Raw genomic sequence first — 26543 nt, forward strand, 5'->3', positions numbered from 1 at the left:
CCATTGATGCCACCAAAAAAACCCTTCTCCGTCTCATCCGAAGTTCACACTCTGCAGATGGCCATGGCTATGTCCAAGAAACAAGCTCAGTCATCCACTGCTTAAAATAATGTTGAAATTGCCACAGAGGTGTGGTTGTGAGTAATATGTATTCTAAATGTCTAGCCATGAGTTTGTTAGCACACTGGAGTTTTCCCTTACAAGCTTCCTCCTCCACATGCTCCCCATTTTTAACTATCAAGCATATAAGTGGGGAAGTAGAAGTGCCTTGCATCTATGTAGTCACAAAAAATGATGATTTGGCAGGAGTTTCTGTGCTAAAGTTGGATCAGTTAAGCTACCTTGCTTTTTACCTTCCAGGCGTCAAGTATGTCTTGCTGCTGTTGGGAACACACGTCGAAAAGCTCAAGAAGTCTGTCGACTGTTTGGCCAGTCACTGGGAAAACCGCTGCTAATCAGAGAAGAGGAAATGAAAGAGTGGGAAGGCCAAATAGACAGTCACCCATCCAACTCCTCAGACACACTCACTGTGCAGCAGAGAATCCAAAGTGCCACTATTTATGCTTCTTCAAAAGTATTTGCTATTTTTGAGATAAAGGGAAGAGAAAAGAGGAAAAACAAGCTTATCTAGACACATGTTAAAGGATTTTTCTTATTTGTCTCTGACAAATCGTGGAATAAATGTATGTACTTTAAAGTACAAATTTATTCAGTTTTTCAGACCTGCATCTTCCTCTATAAATGATCAGGAAAAACTAGTTATAACATTAGTTGTCCGACCCCTTCCCCCTCAAAAAAATAAGACCAGATTGTTCTCAGAACTACCTGGAGACACACAAATAATTTTATCATGGTTTTTCAAACAAATTGAAGGTGGACACCCCAAGCTACACTGAAATCATTGGCAGTTTCCATGAGAGGAGAGGAAGGCTCAAAGGCTTTATACATACTTCATGCCATCACTAGTATTCCTCCCCTTTCTACACCCTTATTTACAGTGGGTAGAGTTGGGTAGGACACCAGTAGGAAGCTCATATATACAGCTTTTTTGTATGCTAAAGTAAAAAGGCCTCCAGCACATTTATTTTCTCTCTTACACCTGGAGAAAGACTGATTAAATATCAGGTTCCTTAGATACTAATTTGTGTCCTAAGAGTTGGTCTAAACATACTAAGCAAAGATAAGTAGCTCAGTATACACTCCTTCAAAAAAGTAGATATTCACATTACAGATTTACTTACTGTAAATATCCACAAGAACTTGTTAACATTTAGTCCCAGCTGGCCTCCATCTAGATCAGTGCCCTTCAACTAGTGTGAATATATTACTTTTGAAGAAACACTGCATGCTAGACTATTTAGCTTGCACAAAAAGCTAAAATATTTGATGTGCAGAATGTTTGGTGCTGCAAGTTGCAATGCAGCTATATTTAAAGCTTTCATCCCAAGCTAGCGAGAACTAAATTATTCATTGTCCTCAGTTCACAATATTCTGATTATATATATAGACAGAGAGAAAATGTTTTACTTTAGTAACCTCAACGTAATGCATCACTGAATATGTAATGGAACTGAAATAAGCTATTAACATACACATCAAAATAAGCCATTAACATATGTTTCATATAGAGTTCAATTTTATTTCTTTAATGAAATAATTTACAAATCAGTTTTACCCTAGTTTCCATTTGTCCCAGTTTAAAAAAGGAATGCACTGTGCTGTTGTACATCATATGCACAATTTACATATAATGTTAAATACTTCAGTCATGAGGGTAGATTTTTCTCAACCATGCTTGCATAATGTATTTAGATCCATCGTATCTACTGAAGTAAGCTGTCAGATCAGGATTGTGTACCTGCAGAAAGAATTTTACAAATTGATTGGTAACACCAACATTACTGAAAAAGGCTTGGTGGTTTAACTGTACTGTAGCTATTAAGATTAATTTAAAAAAAAGCTCTTGAATAGCTGTTAGTAATTGTTTCTGTGGCACAAACTCGTGAAGTTAAAACTGAGAAAAGCATGTACAAGTACACTGTATATATTTTAGTTTTTCAAGAGGTCAAAGCACTTTGACAAATAAGCCTCACTTCGGTCAGGTAGTTAGAGATAAGAAGACTAAGTGATTTGTCCAAATTGGACTAAGTCAGTGAAATCCAGAAATAAAGCCCATCTTTTGCAACAGCCTATTCACAACAGACACCAAATTGATATTTTAGAAAATCCCAAGGTCAAACAACTGGACCCTAGAAAGATGAAAGTAGGAGCACCTAAATAAGATTATTAGCATTCTATACCGACTTAAGATATATATACAAAAAGTATAGCAAAATCATTCCATTTGCACCTGTACAATTTATGTAACATTTGCGTATCTGCTTTTCCTATGACCTTTCTCTACCATTGCAGAATGTTTACCTATTTAGTCTATACTGTGTAGGTCAAAAACCTTTTTGATTACAAAAGGGTAATAATTTAAAATTAAAAAAGACTTCACTCTTACAAACAAAGATACTACCTCTAATCCTGTAATAATTGTTATCTCCTCCTCAGGAATGTAAACTGTAGTCTTGCCAAAGCTGTTGGCTTGGTTAATAAGAATTCGGTAGTGAGGAGTATCTCTTAGACCCTGTAAAAGAACAAATAAAAATAAGCCACAAGAAAGTATTCACATGAACATGTTACACTTCAGGAATATTTCCCTTAGACACAGACAAAGTCCTATCCCCCTAACATCTTAAATCAAAATTTAAGAAAAAATAAAAAGAGTCCTATAACAAGTTAGCCTTCTGGAAATATTTGACCTTTTACACAGGCAAACTGCTTTTATTTTGTGGCAAGTTTCATCACCATTACCTTCTGTTTTACATTTATATAGTTATACATTTCTTATTAAAAACTATATGATAAAACCCTCCTTGGCATAGCTGAAGCACTTCTGAAAAGTCAAGATCACAAAGGACAAGATCCTCAGGCTTTGATTAGTCCCGTCTGCGCCACCTCAAGTGGAGAAAAGGGGACTTAGAACTTCTAGGGAAAGAGAAATTTCTTACCCGACAATTTTCTGTTACCAGCTTCTCTCCAAATTCATTACTAATGGGCTACTGCCCCCCACCTATGCAATTCGGAGACAGTCCAGTGCGGTTGTTGGAAGCTTCAGGACTAAGCTCCGTCCTTCAGCTTGGGCCACCAAACGAGTTCTACAGTTGTAGCAAGGCTCCAGCAACCCATTATTAGCATTAAGACAACTTGAGATAATGTATTAAATTAACCTTAAGACAAGTCTCACTTTAGAGAAAATTTTCAATTTATATTCTGGTCATTTACCAGACTGTCAGGGTGGGTTAAATTTTAACAGAAAAATTATTTGGTAAGAAATTTCTCATTCTGTTGCACAGTTTTTCTCCTCATTTATTACTAATAAGACGCAGAGAACAGTGAATCACAGAAGTTGGGGGGATGAAGGAAAGGATAACCAGAGTTAATTATAGTAGAACAACAGGCAGGAATGAAAATCCCTATCCCTCCCCCCATGTAGTGTTTTATAAACTAAGGAGTTATGTGGGAACCAGCCCAGTAGCACGTAGCCATGTTGCTACAGTGCTTGGTTGTAAGGTTCCAACTAAATGTCCTGGACAAACTTTTGTCTAGCTGAGACCACTAGCACTTGGTGATTATTATATTTGTATTACAATAGCATCTAGAGGTCCTGGCCCCATTGTGCTGGGCACTGCACAAACAGAGACAGTCCTTGCCCCAAAAGAGCTTTCTCCGTGATATGTTCTAGGAATTATTTTGGGGAAGTTCTGTGGTCTGTGTTATACAGGACATCAGATATGAGATGATCAGAGTAGTCCCTTCTGGCCTTGGAATCTGTGAATCTATGTTTCCCCTTGCATCAGAAACATACATTTGACCAGATCAATGAATGAAATATCTTGTTTGAGTTCTATATGGCTACCAAACTGTAGCAGAGGTTAATGGAGAATCCATGATGAAAACTTCTATTTTGGTGCCCAGGCTGTTAACTGTAGGTGTTCCTGGTCTAAGTCCTTGCTTCAAGCGATCTAGTGTTTTCTGCAGACACAATGTGGGATTCTTAGATATCTAGCAAGTCCAAAATGCCTTCTGGGCTAATGAAGGACTAGGAAGAGGACTTCAACTCTTCCTTTCCCTTCTTTCTATACCCTTTATATGGACCATCTTGAAAGGTAGCAGATTATTTTCTGTCCATTGCCACAGAGAAACTTTGACCTCTGGTTACTCCCTGGTTTTGGAAAGGTTATAAACTCATGCCTCAGTCAAAAGCCAACCTCTAATGGCAGGTAAAAGGAGACTTCCTCTGTGAGTCCTGTAATTGAGGGGTTTCTTTCACTTCTGCTGATACAATTGATACTGGCCACTGTCAGACAGGACACTGGATTTGATGGAGCACTGGTTCAGTCCTATATAGCCATGTTTGTGGGGTGCTTTTTAAAAAAAAAAAAAAAACAACAAAAAACCACACACATCCTGATAGAGATGTCAAAACCAACTAAAAGAGATTTTGGAAGTTTGTCTTCCAAGTATGAAAATGTCAACTGAAAATTGGTTTTTCAACATGGTGGTACCTACCCACAAAGGGACATTTGGGTGTGATCTGAGAATGACACCTAATTACACAATGCCATCCACAGCCTCAGAAACAACTCTGACTTCATAATCAAAAAAGCTGACATCATCATGAATAGGTCAGAATATGAACAAGAGCCTGCTAGGCATCTCTCCAACACCACTTTCTACAAGCCATTACCCTCTGATCCCACTGAGGGTTACCAAAAGAAACTACAGCATTTGCTCAAGAAACTCCCTGAAAAAGCACAAGAACAAATCCGCACAGACACACCCCTAGAACCCCGACCTGGGATATTGTATCCACTACCCAAGATCCATAAACCTGGAAATCCTGGGCGCCCCATCATCTCAGGTATTGGCACCCTGACAGCAGGATTGTCTGGCTGTGTAGACTCCCTCCTCAGGCCCTACACTACCAGCACTCCCAGCTATCTTGAGACACCACTGACTTCCTGAGGAAACTACAATCCATCGGTGATCTTCCTGAAAACACCATCCTGGCCACTATGGATGTAGAAGCCCTCTACACCAACATTCCACCCAAAGATGGACTACAAGCCATCAGGAACAGTATCCCCGATAATGTCACGGCAAACCTGGTGGCTGAACTTTGTGACTTTGTCCTCACCCATAACTATTTCACATTTGGGGACAAAGTATACCTTCAAATCAGCGGCACTGCTATGGGTACCCGCATGGCCCCACAGTATGCCAACATTTTTATGGCTGATTTAGAACAACGCTTCCTCAGCTCTCATCCCCTAATGCCCCTACTCTACTTGCGCTACATGGATGACATCTTCCTCATCTGGACCCATGGAAAAGAAGCCCTTGAGGAATTCCACCATGATTTCAACAATTTCCATCCCACCATCAACCTCAGCCTGGACCAGTCCACACAAGAGATCCACTTCCTGGACACTATGGTGCTAATAAGCGATGGTCACATAAACACCACCCTATACCGGAAACCTACTGACCGCTATACTTACCAACATGCCTCCAGCTTTCATCCAGACCACACCACACGATCCGTTGTCTACAGCCAAGCTCTACGATACAACCGCATTTGCTCCAACCCCTCAGACAGAGACAAACACCTACAAGATCTCTATCAAGCATTCTTACAACTACATACCCACCTGCTGAAGTGAAGAAACAGATTGACAGAGCCAGAAGAGTACCCAGAAGTCACCTACTACAGGACAGGCCCAACAAAGAAAATAACAGAACGCCACTAGCCATCACCTTCAGCCCCCAACTAAAACCCTCTCCAACGCATCATTAAGGATCTACAACCTATCTTGAAGGACGACCCATCACTCTCACAGATCTTGGGAGACAGGCCAGTCCTTGCTTACAGACAGCCCCCCAACCTAAAGCAAATACCAGCAACCACACACCACACAACAGAACCACTAACCCAGGAACCTGTCCTTGCAACAAAGCCCGTTGCCAACTGTGTCCACATATCTATTCAGGGGACACCATCATAGGGCCTAATCACATCAGCCACACTATCAGAGGCTCATTCACCTGCACATCTACCAATGTGATATATGCCATCATGTGCCAGCAGTGCCCCTCTGCCATGTACATTTGTCAAACTGGACAGTCTCTATGTAAAAGAATAAATGGACACAAATCAGACATCAAGAATTATAACATTCAAAAACCAGTTGAAGAACACTTCAATCTCTCTGGTCACTCAATTACAGACCTAAAAGTTGCAATTCTTCAACAAAAAACCTTCAAAAACAGACTCCAACGAGAGACTGCTGAATTGGAATTAATTTGCAAAAGGTCCCCCCCACTCTCCTGCTGGTAATAGCTCACCTTAAGTGATCACTTTCGTTACAGTGTGTATGGTAACACCCATTGTTTCATGTTCTCTCTGTATATAAATCTCCCCACTGTATTTTCCACTGAATGCATCCGATGAAGTGAGCTGTAGCTCATGAAAGCTTATGCTCAAATAAATTTGTTAGTCTCTAAGGTGCCACAAGTACTCCTTTTCTTTTTGCGAATACAGACTAACACGGCTGCTACTCTGAAATCTGTCCTCAGAAGGAAATTTCTGCAGGTTCATTCTGAGAAACCCACTCAAGATTAAGCTGATGCATAGCACCAACAATCCTAGCCATTAGAAATAATTGGCTACTGATGACTCCTCAGGAAATGATTAATGCAATGAAGTTTTGGGTCTTCTCAAATCTTTACCATTATGGTAAAATTACAGGCACATTCACGTCTGTTTTCACTGTTGGGTGAGCAATTCTCTGCATTGGTAACAAAGTCTTTTCTTTATTTTGAAGAACTGGTAGCTATGAATCCTTTCCAGCAGCAGTCCAGTTATGAATGGGTCTATTTCTCTGGACAGAGTACTGATTGATTGGCATGTTTATGCCTGGGTATAGGTGCGTAACATGCAGCCTATTCCTTGCTGTGATTATTACCAGCCACTTAAGACTCTGGGTGTAGAAGGTGGGTCTGAAGGAAGAGTCTTTGGTACAAGAATTGTGAGCTTTTGCACACAAATACTCTTTTTCTCTTTGTCATGCTGAGGATTTTGTTGGTTTGGAGGAAAATCTATATAGGTTTCTTTGGGAGCTTCTGCTCCAGATTTTTCCTTCCTTCTTGGATACCCTTGATGTTGGCAGCAACCAAGAGATTGTTGTGCTGGCTTTGATAGTGAGGGTTGTGGCCTCTCTACAGTCTCAGCTACTAATTTATTTAAGGTTTCCTCCAATAGTGCCTCATCTGTAAGTCTGAATGCACAAAATATCAGTTTAGGATAAGTGATGGCTATTTATGGGTGAAACATAGATTTTTTATAACCACCAAGTTAGAATCCATTTCCAGGATGGGCAGGGATGGTGTCCCTATCCTCTGTTGCTAGAAGCTGGGAATGGGCAACAGGGGATGGATCACTTCATAACCTGTTCTGTTCATTCCCTCTAAAGCACCTGGCATTGGCCACTGCAGAAGACAGGATACTGGGCTAGATGGACATTTGGTTTGACCCACTATGACCATTCTTATGTTCTTAACCTGAAACATCTCACTCCAGTCAAGGATCAGACTCCTAGATAAATCACTTGTTTGCCATTAAATTGGCTTTCCTTACTAAATATGTGAAAAATGTTTGGTATATGTGAGGCTTTGAAATTACTGGGCAGTGTCATCACTCTTATGGTCTATGGGGTCTTTTGGAAAGAAGTACCCATCTGAAGTTTTCACTATGTCTTTCACTGGTGGAACTACTGCTGCACCAACCATAGGCTCCCAACATTTCTGAAATTTCTTTTATATTAATATTTTAGTTTAATATTTGGTTTAATTAGATGTCCTCATTTTGATCTTAAGATACTCTCAAAAGAGGCATCAATAGAAAACAACATCTCTAATAATGCTTAAAAGGGAAGCTATTTTATTAATATTAATGAGTTTGCAAGCCACTGCCATTCTGTTCTGAGAAAGTCTTGTAGGTTGCTTTGGGGGTTTGTTGTTGCTGTTGGTGTTTGGTTTTGTTGTTGGGGCTTTTTTGTTTGGTTTTGTTGTTTTGATGTTTTTTGTACATAATGTACGAGTGGTACTTCTTCCCCTGGCTGTTTACAGGGCGAAGGTAGTATGCTATTCATCCTGGCATAGGGCCCACACAACAGAAGAGGAGTACTGGTAAACGTACTGGATTGTGGAAGTAACTGGCTGGATGTTCCTGGAAGCCTGAAAGGCTGCCAACCTGCTCCCACAGGCTTAATTAGCACCCAATTAAGTATTACAGGAGCAATTTAGTACCACTCAGGGCTTTACTCAGTAAATCTGAATTATTTTGAACATGGGAAGGGATTTCTCATGTACGCCTCTGTAATCCCATGAATGTGCACCTTTGTGGGGTGTAGAATCCTCATGTGCTTGTGTTCTGGTTACAGACTGCCTGAAGTGCTTCTACAGCTTTAATGTGGAGCCACCTTGTGGAGCTGGGGAGGGGTGGAAAGAGAGATCCCTTTCCCTGGCAGAGCAGGGGTTTATGGCTGATGATCAGAAGACACAACTCCCATTCCACTGCTGCCTCAAATCTCAGCCCCTTTCCCTGCCACAGTGAGGGTCCTTGGGCTGAAAGCCACTGGTACAATTTGCATTAACTGCATCCTGAGGCAGGGCTGCACAGGGCCAGGTTTCTCTGCAGAGTGGAGGACAGACACGGAGCATGATACAGAGCACTCAGAGACTTGATGTAGGAGAAAAACACCAGCAAACACTCCCTCCAGGGGAGAAGGCAAAAGAAGGGTTAGACACCTGATTTTCACTCCACTTGTTCATTAAAAATACTAATTACTGCCTTGCAAAGGACACACTCACTTTTGCTCTTCTGAAACCTGAAGTCTTTGGGATTTTCAGAATTTACATGAGTGTCACGAGAATCCCCTGACTCTCAATGGGAGGAACGGGAAAGGGAAATATACAGAAGCTCTACTTCTTTCCCCAGGGAGCTGAGGCCCCATGTCAATGTGTGGGTGGGGCAGGGAGAAGACTACTTAGATCCTTTCAGGAAGTTCTCTCTTCCAACCCTAGGTCTGTTGTGGGACTTACTCCCTGAGCAAGCCCAATAGCTTTCTCCTCATCCTTAGACTCTCTCCCTGAAATCTCAGTAACTCTGGACTGGGCTTTTCTGTGTTGGAGTTGTGGCTCCTCAAGGCAGGGTGGGGACCCAACATACCAGTCCGCCTCTGAGCCCCCATGTTGAGCTTGAGTTGACAGCTAGACATCCATAAAGGAGATGTCCGAGACAGGCAAAGTTTTAATTTGGACAGAAAGACAGGTCTGGAGTAGAGAGGTAGATCTGTGAGTCATCAGCACTAAAAAAATTTGTTTACAGATGACATTACCCAGAGATGAAGTGTAGAGGGAGAAGACCAGGGGACCAAGGTATCTGGAAAAAGAGAGCCCTGTAGATCCCACTCCCTCCCAAAAGTTGGAAGGAGGATGAGGATACTGAAAAAGTGATCAGAGAAACAGAAGGAGAATGAGAGTTACAGAAACCAGGGGAGAAACAAGTTACAGAAACAAGGTTTCAAGATAAACAGTACGGCTTACCATGTTGAAAGCAGCTGGCAGGCCAAGGAGAATGAGGAAGGAGTACTCATTCCTAGCCAAAGCTCAGAAGAGGCCTAAAAGACTTTGTGTGAGTGATTTCAGTGGAGTGCCAGAGGCAGTAGCCAGATTGGAGAGGGTCTAGGATAGACTTGGAAGATAGGAACTCCAGACAATGCATTCAGTGATCTTAGAGATGAAAGCTAGAAGGGGAATTGGCAGTAGTAGGCCTAGGTGTGTGTTTTTGGAGTGTGTGAGACTTGTGCATGCTTGTATTGTGAGAAGAAAGAGACAGAGGAAAGTGGAGCTTAAGGAGAAAAGTAAGGAAGGAGATGAGAGTGGGTATGAGAGAGATCAGGAAATGAGATGGGGCAAGTGGAGGAGAGCAGCTGAGAAATGACTGCATCTGTGACAGGGGAGATGGAGCAGAGGGTTGTAAGGGGAAAGAGAAGGCAAGTCAAGCGGAGGGGGAAAGTCACATAATATTTTCAGTTTTCTCTTGGAGGAAAACTGGCATGATACTGTATAGAAAGAGCCATGGAGGGTATAAGGAGCGTGGCAAATAGACCGCTGGGATTACAGACATGGAATTTAATTAAGTTGGAGAAGTAGAGTTGTTTAGCATGGAAGAACTGAAAGAGGAGAGAATAAATTTGCTAGGGAGAAAGTCTGGTCACAGGATTTGAGCCAGAGATGCTCCACATAAGAGAGCAGAGGCGGAGGAAGTGAATGTTGAGGGTGACCCATGGCTGGGAGTTGACAGGGTGGACCTTGTGCTGGAAGAGAGGGGCAAAAGAGTTGAGGAAAAGAAGAATGAAGCATGAAGAAAATCAACAACGAAATCAATGGAAGAAAGGGAAGAGAGCAGAATAAGTCAACACTGATGGACTGGAAGTCATGGAAAGGCCGAGTGACAAGGCGAGGGGTAGGGACTGCTGGGAAATATTGAAAGAGACCCAAGTGATAATTGGAGAGAGAGCAGTGCTTTGTGAAGACCAAGTCAAGTGAATTACCCTTTTGATGAGCAGGAGAGTCGAACCAGGGCTGCAGATCAAATGAAAAGATGAGGGCAAGAAGACATGTGGCTAGGGGTCGAATGGTTGTCAACATGGAAGTTGATATCACTGAGGATGAGTGTGGATGACTGTGAAGAGAGGAAGAGCAAGTGACAGGAGTCGCAGGCAGAAAGGAAGGCTGAGGAGGAGGAGTTGGGGGAACTGTAGATAACAGCAGCATGGAAGGAGAGAAGAGCTGGATGCTGTGCTTTCAAAAGCGGGAGGGGGGAGAGGTTAGAAATGGCAGGAAAGGGAGGGGAAAAGCCCAATAGCACCACCATGGTCTGATCTAGGGTGGGGAGTATGACAGGAGAGGTCTCCATAAGAGAGGGCAGCTGCAGAGGCAGTGTCAGATGAAGGGATCCAGATCTCTGCAAGAGCCAAGAACTGGAGGGAGTCAGATACAAAGAACTAGAGATGGAGTGGGTGTTCCAGAGACGGCAAGAAAAAGTGGAAGGAGGGGATGGTGTGAGGTTAAGAATAGTGGCACGAGAAGGGCAGAGCTGATGGCAGAGGTGGAGAAGGTGGGATGGAAGGGAGGGTTAGGATTGGGGCAAATGTTACCCAGAGGTAAGGAGGATGTGGGACTTAGGTTGGGGGTGGGGGTGGAAAGAGAGGAACAGGTAGAAATGGTAGGAACTATAAAGGGTTAAGGGTAACCTGAAAGAGGATATGGAACCTGAGGAGGAAAGGAGGATGACAGATACTGTGAGGCAGAAGAGGGGTATGGTGAAAGCCAGGGTCAGTGGCAGGTGGACAAGATTGCAATTAAAATAAAAATAGGTCTGAAAGTATGCTCTCTGCCTGGTGCCAAGTCCCTGCTCTCTGGGCAAAGTGTTATGGGCAAAGCTTCCCAATTACAGTGCTCTTTGGTGTAAAATCATCTTTGTCTCCCTGCCACCTGAGCTTTGCAGAATGTGAGCTCAGTGCTCACAAACAGTGAACATCAAACTCACAGATTACATAGTGTTGCACTATTACAGCAACACTATCAACTTAAATTTGACCTCCCATTTCAGAATATACCAGAAGACTCAGGCTATATAAAAATTTGAATAGAAATGTTTCACAATATTAAGAATTCCAACAAAAACAATTTTGAAACCCAAACAGTGTAGCACTTAAAATAAAACTGAATAAACACAGTTATCTATGCTTGGACAATGAAGACAGTTTCAGAGTAGCTGTAAGCAGTGATAGGTAAACTGGATTGGAAAAATTCTCAGTCAGTCAGTTCTAATAATCAGTAACACAAGGAAATAGGTCACAACATGTTAAGTTTACACTGTTCCTTTAAATACACTCCTGTGTATTAAAGAAAGGAATTGTAATTCATTAGTGTGTCATGACATCCCTAACTGTTGAAGTTTAAACAATCAATACTGCTGCAGCATGCTCTGCTCTGGTGGCAGACAAAGAAGAGCAGAGGGACGGATATCATTTGTGCAGATCATGGAAACAAGATTCAGTATATCAAATTTGAAATAAATGTGTGAATTATGTGGTTGAGCTATATTTCCACTTCTGCAATCAGAGTTCCATAATTCAATTTTTTTTTTGTGGTCTCGGTAAGTAAGTTTAAAATATACCAAATCTCCCAAAAGACTAATTTATTCCTCTTTTTGTTGTGAAATACCAGGTTAAAAGTGAAAGCTAGAAAATAGTCAGAATTTTTCTGAACATCAGCATCTTAAAGAATTCTGAGCAACCCTATTTCCTCATGTTCCACGGGTACACACTGCCCAGATAAGTCTAGGCTGATATAAGTAAGGTTTTCATCACCAGAAAAGTTTAGCTACTTGTTTGGCTATGACACTCAAGACAGCCAGCCTTATCCCATATCAAGAGTTGTGGTGCTTTCCTAAAAAAGCTAGCAAGTAATTCTGTTCTTGTCTTCTACTCCCCTTTCCACACCCAGGACCACTTTTCCCCTTCCCCCAACCTCAAACAAAAAGCAGCACAGAACCAGCATGTCTCTGCACCACAGTGTACTGCTGGAGGAAGTTAGACATAACAAATATGGTTATTAACAACACAAAACTATTTCTATTTAACATTTGACTGTTTCACAGCCTGAAAACCACTGCTCTTGACAAAAGAGTGGGGTACGTCCAAAGATACAATATTCTGGGTGTTCTCCCTTCTTCCTGCACCCCCTCCTTTTTTTTTTTTTTTGATAAAGTGATCCATTACAAAAATAAACTTTGTGCCAGTTCTAGAAGAAGTGTCAAACATCCTTATGATGTTGTGGTCTCTAGTACTAATATTCAGATCCATACTCAGATGTGTGAATTTTCAGTAGTTTTCTTTTACCTCATTTTAAATCCCTTGGTTTTTACTGAAGTCAGCCGTTATACATTCTTAGTTACTCTTTCACAGTTATGCTGTTTGATTTAAAAATATTCCCCCCACACACACTTTAAAAAAAAAAGTTAATTAGAAAAGCATCAACAAATTACTAGGGTTTAAAACTGACAAGTAACAACTTACATAATGGTTTTCATCAGTAGATCTCAAAGTGCTTTACGAAGGACACCGATATATGGAAACTGAGGCACAGAGTAATTGGCCCAGGTTAGTAATAGCAGAGATAGAACTAGAACTCAGGTCCTCTAGAGTCCTAGTCAAGTACTTGATCCTCCAGGCCACATTACTTGTACTAGGAAAGCAGATTTATGTAGCTTGAGTATGTAACGTCAAGATTACGTCGTTACTCTTAATGAAAAAAAAGAGTAGTTATGCAATCAAAGAACCATAGGGTTTAGAAGGGACTACAAGGGTCAACTAGTTTAACTCCCTGCCAAGATGCAGGATTTATTGGATCTAAATCATCCAAGACAGATGGCTATCCAGCCCCCTTTTGAAAATCTGCAGTGAAGGAGCTTTCACAACCTCCCGAGGCAGTCTGTTCCATTGTCCCACTGTTCCTACAGTTAGGAAGTTTTTCCTGAGATTTAATCTAAATCTGCTATGCTGTAGTTTGAACCCATTGCCTCTTGTCCTGCCCTCTGTGGCAAGAGAGAACAACTTTTCTCCATCTTTTTTATGGCACCCTTTCAAGTATGTGAAGACTACTATCATGTCCCCCCCCAATCGCCTCTTTTCCAAATTAAACATACCTAGTTCCTTCAGCCTTTGCTTGTATGGCTTGCATTCCATCCATCTGATCATCTTTGTTGCTTGCCTCTGGATTCTTTCCAGTTTCTCACATCCTTTCTATACATTGGTGACCTATTCCAGCTGAGGCCTAACCAACGCCTAGTAGAGCAGTACTATCCCCTTCCATGACTTGCATGCTATGCCTCTGTTAATGCAATCTAAAATTGCATTATTATTTTTTGTAACAGCATCACATTACTGACTCATGTTGAGGTTGTGATCCACCGCAACTCCCAGATCCTTCTCAGCAGTGCTGCTGCCAAGCCAGTTATCCCATTCTGTATTTATGCATTTGGTTTTTCTTCCCTAAGTGTAGCACCTTAAATTTCTTTTTATTGAATTTCATTTAGTCATCTATAGCCCAGTTCTCCAATTTATCAAGATCCCTCTGAATTTTAGCTCTATCCTCCGAAGTGTTTGCAACTCCCCCGCCCCCAGCTTTGTGTCATCCGAAAATCTGATCAGTAAGCTTTCTGCTCCTAAATCCAGGTCATTAATAAAGATGTTAAACACCAGACCCAGAATAGATCCCTGTAGAACCCCACTTGAGATGTCCCTCCAATCTGACATCATTCCATTAATAGTTATTATTTATTTGAGGTTGTTTAACCAATTACCTGTCCACTTAATGGTAGTTTGCCAAGTTATGCAGGCTTCCTTCCTCTAACAATTCAAATGAAATCAGGGAGAAATGTGTGTTTCAAAACAGTCAGATATTGGAGAAGTATACATTTGTTATGTTATGCTCTCCAAGCAGCTTTTAAAATTTGATTAATTCTATTGGAAAATACTGATGTTGGAGCCCAGTGGGTTTGCCATCTAATCTGTAGGGATTTTACAATGGATTTTCCTTTTCCATTCCATGCTGGCATCAGCTGCTTTTGTGTTTCCCTTTCTTTTGCTATTTAGACATTACTCTGGCACTAGACCAATAGCTATCTAGGAAGTTCCTAAACATTCTACACATCTGATAGTAGGAACTACTAAAAGTTAGTCAGCCAGAATCCACTGTCTCGGACAACCATCTGCAATGGCTTTAGTCTTCCCTGACTTGCATAAATGTCCTAACCAGTGTTCATTTCTGGAATCTTGCTTAGAGACACTTTCATGGAGGTAGAAAGTCACAGTATATAAAGAAGGGAGACTAGGAACAAGTTATCTGAATTATGTTGTATAAATATTAATAAAGCAAGAGTTAAATACTTTCAGACCTGTTTCTCTGGAGGATATTTGTGCTGCAGCCATTCTTCTGGAGCTCTAGCTTTTATGTCCCAGCCAACAATGACTCCTGAATAGCCAAATCTTCTGTGTACTATCACCTGTCCCACATTAAACTGAACAGATTCTGGCTTTGGACTGTGAATGTGAGTTGATTCTAGTGAAACAAGAAAACAGGTTTAGCAAGGAAAAAGTGTTTGATCCAGTACAATGGCAAACATTTAATAGACTTTACTCTGTTGGACATCCAGTGACAAGTAAACAGATTGGGCAATTAGATTACTTAATAAAGTAAAACTGGGAGTATGAAGGCTAACAGTCTTTAGTACAAACAGATAGTTTGCTATTAAAACCAAACAGCATTTGTTCAGGATGTTATAATAATATTTCATAAAGCAGCATTCATTAAGGAAAATATTTTGGTACATGTATTCATTTATATTTTATGTTGTATCCTGGAATTAAATTAGTGGGATTTGGGAAATCATTAAGACAAAATAAATATGTTGACAACTACTTGTTTTCTTCAGTCTTAATTAATGCAATATTTTACAGTACTACAGAGAACTGGCTCTGACTCCATAGTTGAGGCTATATGAGTTTATCTATTTTGTGTTTAATTGTGACCCTTTACTTTTTAACTGAAAACAAACAAAGCTTCTTTCTGCCTGAAATTTTTTCCATTCAGTCTCTGTTCAGAGGTGATTTTTGAAGAAAATGAGAGCTATTTGAGTTTGAAGACTGATAAAAATGGTACCTTTTCTCTGTTTTATTTCAGTCATAAATCAAACAACTATGAGAATATCAAAGATGTTTTATACACCAGTGCTCCCTGAACAAGCACATATGAACACTTTTAGCAAAGTGTGAGAGATAGCCTCTGCTTGTTTGTCATTTAGGAGATAAGTCTAGCAACACATACATTCACACTCTGAAACTGTCCAAAATAAAGTTTAAAAGGATTGAAGACTTCAGTCTTTTTTAGAAATGAAGTTTCCCCAGTACCTGCAAAATAAGCATGGATTTCTTCTTCATCTTCAACACCTTGAGTTCTCTTTTCTCCATAGTACCAATTCCTAAAACAATGAGTGTGATCAAACAAGTTTGTTAATGTCTGAATATTTGGATTGGATTTATAATAATCAGAAAACTGGATAAAGAGTTGTTTGAATAAGGTGATGTTGCAAAATGGTTGATACAAAATTCAATGCAGTTTGAAGCAAAGAATGACAGTCTTATTGGACATTGCAGAAGACAAAGTGATTTGTTCAAAGAGGGCAGGAGAGTATTAATATTATGCATTGGAAATCCACTTTGGACATTGTAATTCCACAGTTGCATGTTAGATCTCCCCATTATAAACACAGAAGACAAACAGGTATTCTATAGATGAGACGATATGATACAGAATTCCTTCGGAGTCACACTGTGGTGCATATTGTAAATTGTATGTGGAAACGTTTGAAGACATGTTGGTGTGTGTATTACAAGTGTTGTACCCAGTGTTGTACTTTTGCAAATTAAGATGCAAGCTATCTAAAAATGCCAAATGGGGTTAAGCCATTTTCTAGTCTAATAGTTCTCATCCTCTAAGTAAATAAGTACAAAAACTTTAAATCCTTAAAATTAAATGTGCTAAAACAAGAGCCCTTTGCCCCTTTTAAATATTTGAACAAAGAGTTCACCTTGACCAACACTAAGTTGAATGCCAAGTTACAGCTCAAACCAAAGATATACTGCTGAGTTGTAAGAGTTTATATAAACACAATAGGACAAGTTTTTGAACATACAAAGCATGGTTTAAAGGAACAATCAAAAACTGAATTCAATTAAAGCCCAGCTTTAGGGCTACAATGAATGCAACTTCCCTTTTATGCTAGATCTTAGTCATAGCCCAAGAAGGGTTGTGGCTTTCATTTAAATTTTAGGTTGGAGGGTGGTATTTTAAAAAAAGAAGAGCTGGCTCCTTTTACTGTTGCTGCTGTCTGTTGAAAGGGAGAAGGACTAGGAAGTCAGAGACGTACTGCAATGCGCACTTTGGTGGGGGCGCAGTGAGGTGGTTCAAATCTCTCTGCTGCCCTTGTCAGTGGTGTTGATAGGAATGCTCTATAAGCTAATGGCATCTTGTATGCAGCTTTTAACAAGTGGTGACAACAGATACCCCTTGGGATCTTTTCCCATGTATGTCAGTCAGCTCTCTGTCAATACCAAGTGCTTATCATTAGTTACAGCATCTCCTCTCCATATATCATTGCTAAGCCCCTCCCAGATCCTGCTTTGACAGGAAGTAGGAGCAAGTTCTACCAGATTCCTAGAACATCTCCATCTGGATGAACTCTGTAAGGGCTTAAGGTTGGCAAACACTTTCTATTGCAAACACTGAAGTGTAAGTGTTCTGATCTGCTTGGTGAAATTGCATCCAGCATGGAAGGTTTGGGAAGTCCAGAAGTATTAGTTTTTAAAATACTAAGAACTGATCATTAAAAAAAGGTATTAAGAAGAGAAAGCCATTTTATGGGGGCTAAATAATCCTCAATGTGGTCCTTTTGGGACCGTGGGAGACCCTAGATATAGGGTGTCTGGAATCCTATACAAGGTCAGAGAAGGTTGGTGAGAAGTCGGGTCTTTGTGGACGTTTGCAGGCTCATTCCTCCTTAGACTGTTTCCCCTAGAAGCCTCCAGGGAGGCAAAGCTCTAATTCTGTGAATTTTCTAGGCCTCATGGGGTCTAAGTAGTGCTTTTTAGAACTTTGCATAGACCCTTTATAAAGCCTTCATCAAAATACACGAGTTAAGAACTCTGCAGGGTTCCAAACAAACATGGACACCAGTTTTAATAACTAAATTCCCACAGTGCTCCCAAACTAATGAAAGGCACCAATCTTCACCAAGACATAAAAATGAAGTTTTTAGGCCAAGTCACTTTGAAATTATGATCCAGAAAAGATTATACAATATCCAAGCAGCAAGTTTCCCTCATTTTTACCCTTATATTGCCCAGGTGCTTTGCCTGATTTACCATCAAACCACATAGAAATATTATACCCAGCATAAGATGACCATGCACACTGAATTTTAGATGGATCCAACCTGATCCTGCAAACATTTATGCACGTGCTTAACTTCATGAACATGGGTAATCCCACTGGCTTCACTCAGAGAGATTTAAATTAGAAGATTAATACAATCATTAAATTGATGTTGTGATTTATCTTCAGGCAACCCCAAGTTGAATGCTCAAACAAAGTAAGCGCATAAAGGTCTTTATAAACAGAAATTATACCCCAAGACTGTCCTTCTTAAAAGGAGGAAATTTTCCATGGCAGATTTTTTCCTTGTCACTCTTATTTCACTTCTATAGCACACTCTTCAGTTAAAACAGGCCAAGAGATAGGGAAGCTGGAGTTAATGGTAGGATCAATGTAAAACTTACTACAGCATAAATATGTAATGTCCTACCTTGTCTTTGGTATCCACAGCTTTAGATGATCTGTCCATGCATCCAGACTCAGGTAGGACTTTATAAAACTGTTCCAATAGCCAATTATCCTTTAGTAATAAAGATGGTTGTCACATGGTGTGAACATTTGATAGTATACTGTATAAAATTGCTTTACATAAAATTAACATACAAAAATTGCTTTTATATAATTAAAGAGAAGTCACTGACGGAACATTTATTTGATAAAGACTCTGTTCTCTAGACACATTGAGAAATAAGCAGATAATTTTTCAATGGTCACTTGCTCCAAAAACAACCTAATTTTTGAAGATGTCCATTTTTATGCCAAGATGCTTCCTGCCTTTACTCAGACTGTAGGAAATTGCCATCGGTGGTTCATCCTGTCCAGAGTCCTCTCTTCGAGGGTGGCCTGCACCAGATACTTCAGAGGAAGGCAAAGAAATGACAAAATGGACAATTATGGAATAACTTTCCTGTACACAGTTTCTTCTAAATCTCACAGTTAGTGGTTTTCTCATGCTATAAAATATGAGGGTGTGTTCTGTTCTCCTATCAATTTAAGACAGGGTATTCTCATTCATATAGACAGTCTAATCTGTTCAGTCCAACTAGGTTTTTGGCTTCAGTGATGTTTTGCAACAATATCATAGCCAACATAATAGTAAGATTTTAATATTTGAATTGCAAACAGGTTATGTATCACTTGTACATATCTCTCTCTCTATGCTGCTCACCTTTAAAACATCAGTGGATACACAGATACCTGAAATTAGCATAGCCTTCTCTTTATATTTAGGATGAAAATATTTGTGGTGACTGGTGGTAAACAACAACTTTTTAAAATAAGTAATATTGTCCTAGTCACTATGTATTTCATTCTTTTCTGATTGCTGTTCTAAGTCATTATTCACACTCTACTACATTGATTTTTATTGCTAAGGCCAATGCACTAAATCATACTCCAAAAGGAAATACATTTGAATAGTAAGTTTCAACAAGACAAGGGAAAGTCAAAAATAATGTTATTGATCAAGCATTTCATTCGCACCTTTCAAAGAGATTAAACCCATAGTAGCACTTATTGGAATCTCCAGGGGCAGAAGCATATTGAGACATGGCCATGCTAACCATACACACAAGGTTTTATACGGAGAAAAACAAAGACTGTTATTCAAATGCCGTAGGACATCAAACTGCTTAATAAATTCATATTAAAACACAAAAATGTATGAGATATGATCTGAATGGATTCTTCTAAGGATGGCAGGAGGGCATCCCCACCCCAAGCCTCGGGGACAAAAGTGCAATAAGGGAGGAGGGAGAGAGAAATCTAGCTTTGAATATATTAATGTAGTGGGGAGGAAAAGTGTTACAACCTGTGTGTCACTTGGAGGCGCTGAGCAGAGTCTGTTCCATACCACTGGGATATGAAATACTGTGCAGGAAGTGCAGATAGCAGCACACAAATCTGCAGAACTGTAGCTGTATTAATCTGAGGCATTCCAACAGTGAAACCTCTTCAGAGATGCTTCCCCTCTCTGTCATCAGCAAAGTTAAAAAAATAAATAAATACAAATCAGTGATTGCTAACATCACAATTTAAATTCCATTCACTAGGTACTGTTGAGTCACAAGATATTTCACACCTTGGACTACACTTCAATTACACTCAAAGATTGTTACCTGCATGAGATGGTGGCTCACAATGAAGTTTATTAATAAGGTGATCTAGCCTCATCACCCCATGTAAATAAAAATCTAGTGAAGGGTCACATATGAATATATTCCTTTCCTCCTTTTGAGGGTGGGGTTTGAGATGAGAGAACAGCAGGTTATATCCTCTCATCCACTCTAGACTTGAAACAAGAACCTGATCTACAGTACCAACTAAGACAGAAATATACACTCTGCTTCCTGTACCACTGTCCAGGTTCCTTTCTCACTCTGAACTCCAGGGTACAGATGTGGGGACCTGCATGAAAGACCGCTTATTCTTACCAGCTTAGGTTAAAAACTTCCCCAAGGTACAAACTTTGCCTTGTCCTTGAACAGTATGCTGCCACCACCAAGCGTTTTAAACAAAGAACAGGGAAAGAGACCACTTGGAGACATCTTCCCTCAAAATATCCCCGCAAGCCCTACACCCCCTTTCCTGGGGAAGGCTTGATAATAATCCTCACGAATTGGTACAGGTGAACACAGACCCAAACCCTTGGATCTTAAGAACAATGAAAAAGCAATCAGGTTCTTAAAAGAAGAATTTGAATTGAAGAAAAAAAAGTAAAAGAATCACCTCTGTAAAATCAGGATGGTAAATACCTTACAGGGTAATCAGATTCAAAACATAGAGAATCCCTCTAGGCAAAACCTTAAGTTACAAAAAGACACAAAAACAGGAATATACCTTCCCTCCAGCACAGCTTATTTTACCAGCCATTAAACAAAAGAAAATCTAATGGATTTTCTATCTAGATTACTTACTAATTTAACAGGAGTTGGAAAGCTTGCATTTCTGATCTGTTCCCGGCAAAAGCATCACACAGACAGACCAAACCCTTTGTTTCCCCCCCCCCGCTCCAGATTTGAAAGTATCTTGTCCCCTCATTGGTCATTTTGGGTCAGGTGCCAGCGAGGTTACCTTAGCTTCTTAACCCTTTACAGGTGAAAGGGTCTTGCCTGTGGCCAGGAGGGATTTTATGGCACTGTATACAGAAAGGTGGTTACCCTTCCCTTTATATTTATGACAACCACCTTAAAGATAATTAAGTGAATTTAATGTTTGAGATGTGCTTCATGGACGGCCCTGAAAAACAGTCCTGTTTAGACACAACATTTCCGGCATGAACAGTGGAACTCTGGTCTTTAGTATTGCACCCCACCCACCTGTCTTAATGGTTTGCTGGAGAGGCCTTCTTTTAGGATGATATTGGAGTGTACACACGGTAACTTGCCAAGATGGACATACAAGAATGCCAACTGCGAGGGTGTTTTTGTCATGGTCATATCAGTGCATTACACAGAGGACTGACACCATCAATTCATTTTAGAGACATTCCCCCTCCCTCTCCACAAATGCACTTTTGCTTTTGTAGGAAAAACCATAAGTCACTGACGGGAACATTTTTTCCCTAAAGACTATACTTTATACATGGAGAATTAGTTTTTGGATGCTACCAGGCTGAGATGGATTTCACCTGGCAACCAACAAGCACCTGCACTATGTTTAAACATCTATCACAATTTTCTATATCAGAACTAGAACTTCCTTGCTGAGATTTTGGAAAGATTGCCTGAAAGATACCCAGTGTACAGGTTTACTTCTCCTACAGCTTCTTCCCTTCTTTTAAGCATCCCTTCTTCCCCTCAAGAGAGTCACTTTGATAACATGTACTCCATTTCTGTTTTATTATTCTCCTGTTCTGACTCTTCATGCCATACTGCCAGACAAGTTATTATTTCTGTTGCTCCTATTCCAGTTCACACTATTTAAAGTATCCTTTTATTAAATATTTTAGCACTCATTTACTCTACTATGTTAACAATTTGGGAAGTTAGAATTGTGGAAATACCTGGCAAAAGATTGATTTATGACCCAAAAGATAAAAGCTGGAATTTCTGAAAATGTTTGTGGAGGGTTGGGGAACTCAACAGAAGCCCTGCTAGCTGCACTGCTTTGTGCACTAGCCCGCGGAAAAGACTCCGTTTCAGATATAAAATTGTTCACAAGTGAAACAGGAAGAACAGTCTCAGCCTAGTTCCCAGCAGATGTTCATACATCTTACCAGTAACCACAAAATTTGCCTGATTCATTAAATATAGACCAGCCTCTACTGTACAGAGGCCTAGGACCCTTAATTATGGCGATGTGATCGTGTACAACAACTCAGGGTTATACCTGTATGAAAAGGAAATGGCTGCACTGATTCTTGAAGAAAATCAATTACACAGACAATCCACAGATGAAAAATGGAATGGAAACACATGCAGCTTGGTTAATAAGACTCTCACTCTCTCTTTTTTTTAGTTTAGCAAAGACATATTTTACATATAAAAGATAGATTTGTTTAATTCTGCAGCAGAAGCCTTTAACATGCCAGTCAGATAGTTTGAGCCCCAAATGTAGGTAATTTAAAAGACAGTAGTAATCCACAAAACCTAACTGGATTCTCTCCCTCCCCCCGATTTAAAGAGCTACTGAGGTTTTTAAAGGCTAACCCAGTATTCTCCTGCGGCGACTGGACTCAAACGCTGCATTGTGCTAAGGCGTGGAGCCAGACTAGTACTTTACCTTGGACAAAAAGAAAAACAAAGAGCACAAACGTTGAAAAGTATGCAGTCAAAAAAGGGAGCACATAGACGTCGAAAAGAGTAAATAGTTTAATTCTGGGGAAAAGATTTGTAGCCAAAACGACTCTGGAATAAAATCTTCCTCCCAAATCCCCACATTTAGAGTGGCGAGGGAAAGAGTCTCTCCCTGTTAACAAAGATGAGTTCAAAGCCCGAAAAATTATGGGGATGCTGCAGACCATCTGTAAACTCCCTGCTCGGAGATGCTGGGTGTTGCTTAAACTACTATCTTACGTGCCACTGTGACCCCGCTCCAAAATCTCAGCCAGCTGGCGGCCTCGGAGACTAACTAGAGAGAGGTCGACCCGCTAACCAGCTAACTGAGAGGCGCCGCTAGCTGGAGCGCGCTGGCCCCAAAGGGAGAGGCAGCTAATCCCGCCGGACAACTTCGGCTCCAGGCATCCAGCGCCACCTGCGCGCCATTCACACCCAGCCCACCCCGCGCTCGCGGCCCAGATGCCCGGGGGAGGCAGCGTGACACGTCGCCCGGCCAGAGGCGCCTCCACCCCTTTGTCTCCCCAGCCCGCGCCGCCAGAGCTAGCCGGGACCCTGCCCCCAGAGGAGCAGAAAGCGCCTCCCCCTCCCCGGAGCACGCGCGTCCCAGCCGGCCACTCCCGCCTCGCTGGCTGCGGGCGCCCCGGCACCTTCCCGGCCAACAGGTGCCAGAGCCCCTCGGCAGCGCCCCCCCGGCAGCCCCTCTCCGCAGCGGGGGCGTGTGGGGGACAGACCTGGCCACTGGCTCCGCCCTGGAGGCGCCCCCAATGACGGCCGCTATCGTGGCACAAACAGCCTGTGCTGGGAGCCCCGGCTACCTGCTGCGCCTCCGAGCCAGGGCTCCTCCCCTCCCCCGCGGCCCTTCCCGCCGCCGCGCTCCTCCCCGCCGCCGCCGCCAGGGGAGGGGCTGCACGCGAGAGACTCACGCGCCTCAAAGCGGCCGCCGGCTGCCCAGGTGCCTCGCTCGGCGGCGGGAAGGCTCCTGGCTTGGGGGGCCTGCCTGACGGGGGGCCGGGCTGCGTGTCCGGCACCGCAGGGAAAGAGAAGCGAAACCTCTGCAGGAGACGCCACCAGCCGCCTCAGCTGGGGACACGTGCAGGGGAGTTGACTCCCTCGTCAGCTCCCTTCCCCCCGGGCTGGATCCTTTCACCAGAGGGATAACAGTGAAATATTTGAAAGGACCCTTCCCGGCTGAAATCGGGTTAGTGTGGGGGAAAAAAAAAAGAAAGTGTGATGGTTTCAGTGCCTAACTTTAATCCTGGTATTTTAATCAGAGTCACCTTCTTCTAAAAATTACAGTTATTACTAAACATGTACATTAAGGCATCAGCCTACATTATTCCCCCTTCCTTTCCCCCAATTGCTGTCTGAAAGATACAGGCACACAAACACCCCACATATGGCCAATGCAAAACTCAGTGGGACTCTATTCATACTCACCTGCAAGATCAGGGCCCACAGGGGAATTGACTGACTAGGCAGCAGTGGATAAGGCACTGGGCTGAAATTCAATAGATTACAGTTCTATTCCATTGACTTGCTGGGTAACCTTGGCCAAAGCACTTAATTGCTGCATTCTTCAGTTTCCCCATCTACCCTTTGCTAGTCTTGTCTGCTTGTGGTGTAAGCATTTCAGACCAATCACTGTGTGTTTATAGGATGCCTCAAACCATGTGGCCCTGATATTAGTTGGTTCCTTTAGGTGCTACTATAATATAAATAACAATATACAAAGGGAAACAGTGGTACTGACTGTACACAGTGTAGACAAAACCACAAAGTAAACTGAAAAAAATAGAGAAAAATACATTTTTCTCTACTCCCTTTCAGATATTGTAGTGTTTGATGTTTCTTGAAACAATAGAATTTTCACATATGCGTGATTTTATTTTGATTGCATCTCTTTAGACATTGCAGCATTTAGGATGAGACTAATGAGAGCTACACTGAGACTTCTGCAAGATCAGAGCTTTCAAGTATCATCATTAGGTTTCAGAGATCATGGTTTACACTTCTTATTGCAGAATTGGTGCCTACAGGCAGACTCAGTAACACAGATAGCCTGTAATAATGTCTGCACAGGGAAACTGTAAAAGTTCCAGTAGAGCACAGCAGTTCAATCCCTGCTTAAGATGCCAGTCCAAAATTTCTCTCTAAACATATTAAATATAATTCTGTGTCACCTTTAGCAGACAAACCACTCTTAAAGATAACATACATAATGTTGTTTTTATTGGTCTCATCCCCTTTTTTGGCATCTTTATTATGCATTAAAAAACCCCTGCAAGCTTGAAGGTTTTTTGATTTCCTTCCCCATCACCTTCCCACTGCCTTGTTTAACCCTAGAAATACCAGGAATGTAAATCTGATCTTTCCTGTTTTACTGGATGATTTATTGGGGAACTCAGAGCCTGTATATTGTGATGAGCATTCACATCTTAATGAAAGGAATGGGGGCAGGAGGAAAGATGTTGGCTCTTTAACAAGGATATCCTTTCTCAAAAATAGTCATTAGTGATTGGAGTTTAATGAATATTGACAAAAATCAATCAAAATAACCCCAGAGTTTTAAATGCTCAGATTAAAAATCCCTTCTCCTCTTAGTTATCAGGTTTCAGTCTCTTTTTTCACCTTCTGATGTCATAATTTTACTAGATTTCCAATCACTTATAGAATCACTCAGACTAGACAAATTCTGAATTTCTAATCTAAAAAAACAAACTGAATCCTTCCCTCCTCCCTTTTAAATACATCATAAAGAAGCACACAGACATAAAAAGCCCAGCAGGTTAGTTTTAAGCAAGTGATTTTTGTTACTCCTTTGAGTGGTCATGTACGGCCATTTTTTCTGTATGGGCACTAGCCTGTCTTCAACCTGATGCAGCCTTGCAAATGGGAATAAAATGAAATGGTTCTGGTATGAAGACTATGCAAAAGAGATCCTGTCTTAACCTAAACTTTTAACCTAGTGGTACAGTGGTTCTCAGACTGTGGCTCATGACTCCCATTGGTGGTTCACAGAGTCATTGCTGGTGGTCTGTGGAGCTGAGTCTATCACAATGGTGAAAAATGCATAACTGAAACAAAAGCCTCCTATGCAACTTCAATTGTGTATGTGTCAGACTTCAAAGAGAGCCCCCCTTATGTGCCTATGTTTGTTGGGCTGCTGCACAGGGATTGAAGTCTGTTAATAAGTTTCTTCTTTGTCAGGTGTTTCTTTGGTGTAAGTTCATCCACAATCAAATTTGTTGATGGAAACCACTTCATGCCAGGGGGTGTGGAAGTACCCCCAGCACTCTTAGTTCTGGTACTTCTGTCAAAGATTCTTAAATAATTCAATTCAGATCAAGCATTGACTGGCCAATCTGTGCTGACATAATTTGTTTAGCACCCACAATGTCCAGTACAAAAATATATATTTCCTGCCCCAAAAACTTATGTAAAGACCCGCTAGGATGGTTATGAAGAGAGCAAGCTGACAGCAAACAGCAAGAGAGTGGAGATTCTGTGCATAGGGAAAACCAATTTTCAGGCACTATGTTAAACATGGTTCCACCACTGCTGTGTCCAGTTCTGGTGCCCACAGTTCAAGAAAGA

General features: G+C 41.3%; 2 protein-coding genes across 4 annotated transcripts in view; one reads left to right on the plus strand and one right to left on the minus strand.

The window, feature by feature from the left end:
* Nucleotides 1-6644, plus strand: part of IRAK1BP1 (interleukin 1 receptor associated kinase 1 binding protein 1) — a 31812-nt gene extending 25168 nt beyond the window's left edge. The window contains exon 3 of one of the 2 annotated variants that reach the window (XM_074948013.1): nucleotides 361-6644. In XM_074948013.1, coding sequence (XP_074804114.1) covers nucleotides 361-631 — 271 coding nt within the window. In that variant the 3' untranslated portion in view covers nucleotides 632-6644. The remainder of the gene's footprint in view (nucleotides 1-360) is intronic. The other variant, XM_074948012.1, reaches the window with a different exon arrangement.
* Nucleotides 1655-24033, minus strand: LOC141984706 (F-box only protein 21-like). 2 transcript variants are annotated; one of them, XM_074948016.1, is made up of 7 exons: nucleotides 23873-24033; nucleotides 19982-20143; nucleotides 18602-18691; nucleotides 16149-16219; nucleotides 15137-15300; nucleotides 2522-2632; nucleotides 1655-1858 (listed from the first exon to the last, which is right to left on the minus strand). In XM_074948016.1, exons 2-7 carry the CDS (start codon nucleotides 20104-20106, stop codon nucleotides 1763-1765), a joined length of 657 nt encoding a protein of 218 aa, XP_074804117.1. In that variant the 5' UTR covers nucleotides 20107-20143; nucleotides 23873-24033; the 3' UTR covers nucleotides 1655-1762. The 2 variants fall into 2 exon arrangements, with proteins under 2 accessions (XP_074804117.1, XP_074804115.1); XM_074948014.1 differs by lacking the exon at nucleotides 23873-24033 and adding an exon at nucleotides 23681-23800.
* Nucleotides 24034-26543: the final 2510 nt, after the last annotated feature.

Source organism: Natator depressus, chromosome 3 (genome assembly GCF_965152275.1).
Source record: "Natator depressus isolate rNatDep1 chromosome 3, rNatDep2.hap1, whole genome shotgun sequence".
NCBI lineage: Eukaryota > Metazoa > Chordata > Testudines > Cheloniidae > Natator > Natator depressus.